Genomic DNA, 9354 nt, shown 5'->3' with positions numbered 1-9354 from the left:
GATAACTGGTATAACAATGCGTCATACGCGGCGCCGCGGTATAAATCTGACAATCTCCCCCCACAACAGTTTACAATCACTCCGCTTTTCGTACAGTCGGTCGTGTTCCCGCTAAAACATAAAAAAGTAAGTTCCCAGTTGCAGTGTTACCATTGTGAAATTTTTAATTAACAAGTGTAAAAATAATTAATAGTCGCGTGACAATTTGTAATTAAATCGTGTATTGTGTTTTTGGATCGTATCAGGTAACAATTTCAAATGCTATGGAAAATCGCAAGCGTGAAATTGAATTGATTTGAATTTTAAGAAAGTTTAACGTTATCCGAATTTCAAAAATATTCGTGATTAAAATATCGGTTACATGCATTGAGTTAATATTATGTACGTAGTACATACAGTACTATCTCAATGGTTACATGGTATTTTTCGCTTGTTCTGGAACTTTCTATAGGTATTTTAAGCACCTACATGAGCTTTTATTTTATGAGCTTTGACTAAAATAAATATTTCTAACACCTAAGTACGTATTGTGAGTAAGGACCATTTTGTATTAAAATACTTAACTATAAATTAATTACTATGAATATAATTTACTATCGGTTGTGTTACCGGTACATAATTATTAATTAACTATGGTTAACTTTTTCATAATAAAAGCACCAAAAAACTATACTTTGAATTCCGAACCACACTGAAAAGGAGAGAAACTTTATCTTCAGAAAATTGTATAAAATGTAAAATTCCAAGCTTAGGCTTCGAAGCTTATGTTTGGAATTCCTATCGTTCCCTTCTTTAAACGATGTTAATTCAACCAAGATTCAGTTTTCACTGGTAAATTATCGTCAGATATAACTGTGTATTTATGGCCGGCAAACTGCATAATCTTTATTTGCATATTATGTACTTCAAAATATTTTTATCTCTGGTATCCGGAATCGGAATTAAATATACAGTATGTAATTCACTCATTACCTAGGCACTCACATGAAAAATTTATTCAAACCAATTTAAGGTGACAATAATTAGGAATAGTTTTCAAGCTACGCCTAGGCCTGTCTGAATCATTGAGATAATATTACCACAGTATTACAATATTAATTACTACGTATGGAGGAGACACCACGAACAAAATCTGTGCGCCATTTTTTTGCTCTAACTAAGTTTTAAAAATTATTATCTAATTAGGTACTTACCGATGAAAGTTATTCCTTTGCACTTTTCCGTATTATTTGTGCAATATCGTAACACACACGAAGGCATATTTGATGCGTTTCACTTTAAAACAAATAAAAAATGAGCGTGCAGTTACGCCATATGGCGTATGTTGAGCGGAACATAAGTGATGTAGGCCTACGGTGTCGTCTCCATATCTGTATATCTCAATGGTCTGAATTGAAATTAAGATAGGTAGGTAGGGTACCTTAATTCCCAGTCATATTTTGTAGGTGAATTTAACGGGTCATCTAGTTATATAAAAATATTTTTATTTGACTGTTTAATAAGCTAGTCTAATCTTATATATAAAAATGAATCGCAAAATGTGTTGGTAAGCGCATAACTCGAGAACGGCTGAACCGATTCCGACAATTCTTTTTTTATTATATTCCTTGAAGTACGAGGATGGTTCTTACGTAGAGAAAACGTAAATATGTACCACGGGCGAAGCCGGGGCGGACTGCTAGTTATATATATGTATTCATGCTCTATTTTCATATTATTAATTTCTTGCTTAGCTACTAAAATTGTATACCATGAAGTTTTATCTACCCTTGAAATAGTGAAAGGCAACAACCATTCTAGTTACGTGATAATAATTTATAAGTACTAAATTAAAAAAAAGCTTATTATTTCCCACGCATAAGAATTTTGTCAAGGTTCAAAAAACTCAAGACATGGTTTGACTTCACAAAATATGTTTGAGCATAATTAGGAAACATAATTAATTAAAATAATTACTGAGTAGTACTTAAATATGTAACTATTGATAATTAAAAATTAAAAATACATCTATATTTTTTATGTAACTAATGTCAATAAGGCTCAATTTTTTGTAGGTAACTAAGTAGTTAATATATATTTTGGAGTTTGTTTTATGACATTTTTTTTTACTTTTCTATAATTATTTACGTCTTGAAATAAGAGATATTTCTAGGAAATACAGGAATAATAATAATACTCAAGTTTAAAGCATGTAACCTGCCTAAAAATATAGATAGGTATTATTTTTATTATTCAGCCATGGCTGTCCCACTGCTGGGCAAATGCCTCCCTTCCCTTCCTCGGATATTAGGTAATCTATATTTTCCATAAACTTGTGCCCATTCATTGGACTGCCAAAGTTAGATTATCAAATGTAGGTATCGATAACTTATAGTTGTTTATAACTTGTAAATGTTTTCAGTTTTGTTATCTTCTAGAATTTACCTACTTCACCCATAACCGGTATAAATTACAATTTCAAACAACCGGTTATTTGTTTATTTCGAGGTTAACACTGTTTTTTTCTAACCTGTCAAAATTATGCAATTTTTTGTCCCTTTTATCAATCGAATCGACTTTTTCAAGGCCTTTATCCTTCAATACAACTGGACAAAGCCACGATTCCGCATTCATAGTAATTGTAAATTGTAATGTAATTACTAATGACCTAGACGATTCGATTGAATCCGTGACCGCGTAGGTAGGTACGATTTATACTTACAATTAAATAATAGAAAATTGTAAAATAAACTAGCAACACACGATGACAATATTGAAATAGTAATTAGGTAATTACCATGATGAAGTCACGATGTCATTAGATAATGAAAAACATACAAATTTTTAACATTATAATTAAAATGGGGGTGAACATATTACCCATTTAAAGGAATATATTATTTTATTTCTTGATTTTTTTCAAGTACCTACTTAGTTAGTTAATAGGTTAATGAAATTTAATGATCGTTATTATTCTATTGTGTCTCAGAAGAAGAACCATTGAACTTAACGATAGATACTTAGTAGATTTTAAATACAAACCTACCTAGTTAGTACTTACCAATTTTTTTTTTCATTATTTACTAATAATTTCTAGCGATAAATCAAACGTTATTCCTTCTAAATTATAAACAATCTCAATAGATAGAAGTCTCACAGCGTGTTTTTTGTGATACATCATAATTCTTAAGTAATACATATTATTATGTAGATTATGTGGTATACAAGTATCAAGTTCGAAAACAGACGAAACCGGTTTCGGCAAAGTTTCGGTCCATCAAGCTCTAAAAGCTCATTTCCTGCGAACCTGTTGCCTAATATTAAAATCACTGAATGGAACAATTTGTGGTTTAGAATCGTAATTTTATTGAAACTACATATATGGTTTTGTTTTCAAACAAAATGTTAACTGACTACTTACCTATTATAAAATAAAACAGCATCGGCGATTACGATTTACGTCATACCCAAACACATTACAAGTTAAAAAAGGTGGAACTTTTCAGCCTAAACAAATAATGTATTTTTAAGCTAAAAATTCCGTTCATACGTTCCAAAACATCGTTCTTAAATACGGTGCACATAATTAAATTAAATGTTTTCTTATGCGTCCTTGAATAGATCATCATCGTCAGCCCATATATTAGTATGTTCCCAATGCCTCCTATGAGCGCCTGAACATGACTAGAACATGACATGACTGAACTAGTCTGTGCCTGAATCCTCATAGGAGGCATCCATCATGCTGGCTAAGTGCATTATATAAATAAATAAATTAATGTTTTGCTGTAGCATGCCCATGGACCTCTACTACGTGCCCGGATCTGCGCCATGCCGCTCCGTGCTGCTGGCGGCGCGCGCCCTGAACCTCAACCTGAACCTCAAACTCGTGGACTTGCACCATGGAGAACACTTGAAGCCTGAGTACTTGAAGGTGAGATAATTAAGAAGCTTTTAATTTTTTGTGAGCATTTTAGGGTTAATTATTTTACTATAATTTACAGAAATATTTTGATAATGAGTAGGTGTATAATGTAATATTTGTAATGTTGTTTTTAAAATCAATTTAGTAATCTGTGGTCTGAGTTTTATTTCTGTATGAGTCATGACAATTACTGTATACGATATACGTAGTATATTATTATTAGTCTGTGACGATATGTACATTGAATTTTACGTACTTATAAAGAAGATTTAAATTTTAAACTATAATGTTTAATCGGATAAACCAATTTTGTTATTGTATTTTATCAAAACTATGATATTACCTATCAATTAAAAAGTATGACTATGCACAATATAACTATTAAAGCATTATATTTTTTCCTAATTCATAATTTTGCCAGAAGGAGGGTTAGGGTAGGGTTAGGTACATACAGATTGTGGTTATGTGATTCAAGTAAAATATAAACAGTTTATTCTTTGAATTGATAGGTACTTGAGTTAATTTTCAATGCAGAGTGTTAGACGTTATAATATTATCTATGTAAATAACAACCTAGGTCAGCTGAATACCAATATAACTATTTCCTTCTACAAGTTATTATTCACAGGATATGTCAGCAATCAGGATCCAAATAAGTAATAACTATTACAAAATGTTCCAGTTGCGTGACGAACTTGAAAAATCGATAACTATAGCGATTAGCGTTACTTTTACTTACCTTTGCTTGCTTAGCTTGTTTTCTTTTTGGTCATGTTTACAATAGTAAGTAGGACCTAACTACTAGCTTTTCGACCGCAGCTTCGTTGACTTTGTCGAAAAATTTTATGATTATATTATTATAATATGTAAAATCTTCCTCTAGACCCACTCTATCTATAAAAAAACTGCTTAAAAATCCGTTGCGTAGTTTTAAAGATTCAAGCATGCTTATAGACCGGCCCAACGACCGGACAGACAGCGACAGCGACTTTGATTTGAACTAAGTATATTAGTGCGAACGGAAACTATTTAGCTTGAAACCAGATTTCCAGAAATTATACCTCTCGGCTATCAACAATTTAAAGTTCTCATATACCTGTAACCTGTATATTCAAATAAATCAAAAAAGGTACAAACAATCTTAGGTTTTTTCCGTTCAAATAATAAGTATATTGTTAAAATTTTCCTTGCGAAGAAACTCATTAAATTCGTGTATCATTAAGTATTTTCCTGTGCAGATGTTACATATTATAATGACTCCATATGATGTCAATGCCAGAACAAAAAGAGAATTCATGTTATTTTGATCTCGAACCCACTAATTTGCGGTGTGTGGTTCTGTTCAATAACAAATGACTTATTATCAGATTTCGTCCGTGGGAAATTCGTCTTAAAGTAGTGGTAACAGTGACAAAATTCCTTTGCCGTAAAACGAAGGCCTAGTGTTGCATGTGTGAGGCAATTCAACGCTGAGTTCATTGAACTACAAATGGCACTAATTTATTTATTTCCCATTACATAATACCACAGAATAATAACCAGTAGCTAGCTAATAATACTTCTGATTTTATTATAAACATTCCTGTGACAACTTTTTAGCGAGTAATTAATGACCTTTTGACGTTGCGTTAGTGTAAACTTCTTCAGAACTTTTCTAAGCACTAAATTTATTCAGTCGACTAGCCAACAACAAATTTCTTCGACAAATTTCAATGTACAGTTACAGTTTGTACCAAGTAACTACGCAACTAAAATACCAAGTTGAACCGGTATCAAACATTCCTATCTCGATTGCTTCTACAAGCTTTGAGCTTTGGAATTCGCTCACTGACCACATTTTACTGTTTGGGACAGTTTAAAATGAGTTTAAATGCAGTTGACTTATAATTTAATATAGCTTGATTGTTTTATTATTGTTAATGGTGTGTACGGAGCTTTCACCAGTAGAAAGCTCAGTGGGTGTACTAATAATAATAGTTACTTTCCTACTGAGTGACAGGTTTTATATAGGTACGTTTTTTTTTTTATACTGCCTCAACGAGGCCAAAACCACCATTTCTACATTTTAAATATGCATTTGCATGCGATTAATTAAAACATAGCTAATAACTTGACTTGAGAAGTGATGTTTTAAATAAAAAGAGCGTTTGTGCCGAGCACGTGTCAGAAGTGACTACTTTTGCAAGATTCAAAGATAACAAAATCGTCGTCTTATTCCATGACGTGACTTTGAAATTTTACTCTAAATGCGCCTAAAGAAGTTTCACTTCAAAAATAAATCTATTGTGCCAATTTATGTTGTAAGTTTTGGTCCCTTGAATTATGTTAACTAGGTATATCCTGAACAAGTGTAGTGCGTATTTCTAAGGGGTCCCACAATATAACATCAATAACATCTTATTTATCGTTGTTCCAGATCAACCCACAACACACAGTACCAACATTGGTGGACGATGGTTTCTCAATCTACGAATCACGCGCCATCATCACATACCTCGCCAACAAGTATGGCAAAGGCTCCACATTGTACCCAGAGGACCCTAAAGCGAGGGCCCTGGTCGACATGCGTCTTTACTTCGACATTGGCAACCTTTATCAGAGATTTAGCGACTATTTCGTAAGTTATCTATTTATATTTTTAGCTGGCATAATATTCTGTGGTACGATTGTCAACGCAATTCTGTATAGGTAACGGGCTATAATCTGTGGTGTAATTTTGACCGCGATTTTCGAACTTAGGTGACTAATGACTATACTATTATTGAAATCACTTCCGTTATTATTATATTTTTATTTGAAACAGCAAAATTAATTTTGTCATTCGCAATAACTAAATATTGTCAGAGATAGTATTACATTACTGTGGTCAGAGTAATAAGATATAATCAGATAGTAACTGGATAAAGATAGGAAGAGAACAAATAAGCTACATTTTCAATTTCTGCAAATCATTAACAGCTATTATACAGCAACAGTCGGCTTAAAGTTGAGCGTGATAGCCATGACTTGCAGTTTCATAATTATTATTAGATGTCATAATTATTTATCATTATTAATATTATGTACAAACTCAAGGGCAAACCACTTTTAATAACTATTAACTACCTACCTACTTATTTAAATAGCAGAATGCCATCAACTGTATTAATATAGCACTATACTATAGTAATACAGTTGGTGGCCTAGGGTTCTAGGAATCCCGTCTCACGATCAATTATCTTTCACGATCAATTCTTTAAATTTATCAATTATTACTCAGAAGTTGTAAAACTCGCAATGAACCTTTTTAATAAGTTTTCCTTCTGCAAAAGGATATATTTTGTTAACTTTTTGAAAAACTTTGAATGAATAGAAAAAAAATTACCATGGGGCGGTTAATGAACTCGTTTTTCAAACATGAATTAATATCAAATATTTATATATTTAATCTTCCTCAGTATCCCCAAGTGTTCGGAGGCGCTCCAGCGGACAAGGAAAAGCTGGCCAAGGTGGAAGACGCTCTGAAGATGTTGGACAACTTCCTCGAAGGCCAGAAATACGTCGCGGGACCAAACCTAACGGTCGCCGACTTGAGCATCGTCGCATCTGTTTCTAGCTTCGAAGCTTCGGACGTAGACTTCAAGAAATACGCCAATGTTAAGAGGTGAGGTTCTGGCTATAAATGTCCTTGTATTTGGGTATAATATATGTAGATATTTTTTTTTTTATTAAAACAAAAAATAATAACCGCAGTGCGCAGTATATTGGTTTGATAATTTCCGCATTATATGACACAAGGCCGGAATTGAATGTCCAATTTATTATTTTATAAATCACTAGCGGTCCGCCCCGGCTTCGCCCGTGGTACATATTTACGTTTTCTCTACATTAAAACCATCCTCGTACTTCAAGGAATATAATAAAAAAAGAATTATCGAAATCGGTTCAGCCGTTCTCGAGTTATGCGCTTACCAACACATTTTGCGATTCATTTTTATATATAAGATTACTCGACTCGTAGTATGCCTGATACTTGGTAAGTAGTAAATCATTATTCATTACTATCTCTTTAAATGGTAAAACAAAAGTCATATTGTAAAAAATAAAACTACCTATATTCAGTAACTAAAACAATGCAATAGAACAAAACGTTTTAAATTTAAATAATAACGTACCTAACTACCTAAGGCTCTAAAATATTTAAGTCTAGCACTATAAGTTCATTCAGGTTATAATAGAAATAACAATAACCTTGGCATGGCAATTACTGGTATAGTACCACTGTACTAAGTATGATAGTATCGCATAGCTGTTATAGATGCAAGGCTACACGCTAGTTGCATAGCATTTAATCACTTGACTCATCGCTAAATTTGTATGAACGTTGTTATTATTACCATGCTTGTAAAATAGCGCCTGTAATTTGTAAAGTTTAATTGTTGTGATTATAATGTTGATTTCTCTTATCTGCTTTACAATGTTATCATGTAATTATTTAATAAATACAATGATAATATTATCTACTACATTTCATACAGGTAAATGATAGAATTAGTATTATATTTCGTCTTATTAGTTATTATTGAAATCGCGAATGTTTGGCTAAATAAAAATTGACACAGAGTAGATATTCTATTTGCACATGGTAAAATCAACTTTAAATTTAATATTATTTTCGCAGTATGTTAACTGTTTACACACCTGCATCGCATGTTATTTTCCTTGTTTTATATTTAACAATAGGTGGCAATTAACGCCTAACGAAGTCGGTCGGCTATAAATACTAAAATGTTATAATATTATGGAACATTAAAGAAATTTGAGAAGAATTAATATGAGAATGAGTTCAAAGTTTACCAACTCAATATAATATTATGATTTTCAGAACATCAAGTTACTAGTGTTTATGGTTGGGTGTGGCCATTTAACATGGTGACTCACCGGCCCCTTTGCTTGCTCAGAAATAAAAAAAATCAAATAACCGTAGTTAATATTTTATTTTCAGATGGTACGAAACAGTTAAGACCACAGCTCCAGGCTACCAAGAAGCAAACGAGAAAGGCTTAGACGCATTCAAAGCTCTTGTAGCAAGCATGACTAAGAAGTAAAAAAGAAATAACAAACAACAGGGTTGCCAGCAAAACGTAGTATTTTTACAAACACCTAAATTAAAATTCTAATTAAGATATTGACGCTCCACACTGCATAATGAGTGCTTATAAAATCAGTGCTTGAATTAAGAGTGCTTTTATTGTCACTTTGTTTTGAGATAAAAATTACTATAGCTGGCAACACCTGAAATAATTTATTTCCTTGTCTATCCTAAACACGTCTTTGCATAAGATTTTGTGATATAAGATTTAGAATATAAGTCACAATAAATGAACTGAATTTTTGATTTACTTGTTTTATTTCATGAATACCTAAATAAAATTTTCATCATCTTTTAGCACTTGACTAAGACTTCTTTC

The 9354-nt window shown here is 32.2% G+C and overlaps 1 protein-coding gene across 2 annotated transcripts; it reads left to right on the top strand.

Moving 5' to 3' along the window:
* LOC149908659 (glutathione S-transferase 1-1-like) lies at positions 1–9281 on the top strand. Of its 2 annotated transcripts, none has more exons than XM_090102124.1 (5): positions 1–126; positions 3772–3913; positions 6321–6521; positions 7342–7547; positions 8889–9281. In XM_090102124.1, the coding sequence occupies exons 2-5, from the start codon at positions 3773–3775 to the stop codon at positions 8989–8991; spliced, it is 651 nt and encodes a 216-aa protein (XP_089958250.1). In that variant the 5' UTR covers positions 1–126; position 3772; the 3' UTR covers positions 8992–9281. The 2 variants fall into 2 exon arrangements, with proteins under 2 accessions (XP_089958250.1, XP_089958251.1); XM_090102125.1 differs by having other exon boundaries at positions 103–245.
* The last annotated feature ends 73 nt before the right edge of the window (positions 9282–9354 follow it).

The sequence above is a fragment of the Colias eurytheme genome, chromosome 5 (genome assembly GCF_061535395.1).
Source record: "Colias eurytheme isolate Ceu_HAF_F1 chromosome 5, ilColEury1 Martin Lab GWU primary, whole genome shotgun sequence".
NCBI lineage: Eukaryota > Metazoa > Arthropoda > Insecta > Lepidoptera > Pieridae > Colias > Colias eurytheme.
The sequence above is the reverse complement of the archived record's forward strand: the minus strand, read 5'-3'. Positions and strand labels throughout refer to the sequence as shown.

What these genes read in the sequence shown, in the direction of transcription:
- LOC149908659 (XM_090102124.1), top strand. Translation starts at nt 3,773, where the DNA reads ATGCCCATGGACCTCTACTACGTGCCCGGATCTGCGCCATGCCGCTCC. An exon ending in TGAAGCCTGAGTACTTGAAG is followed by an intron (nt 3,914 to 6,320) that starts GTGAGATAATTA and finishes TCGTTGTTCCAG; the next exon opens with ATCAACCCACAACACACAGT. An exon ending in AAATACGCCAATGTTAAGAG is followed by an intron (nt 7,548 to 8,888) that starts GTGAGGTTCTGG and finishes TTTTATTTTCAG; the next exon opens with ATGGTACGAAACAGTTAAGA.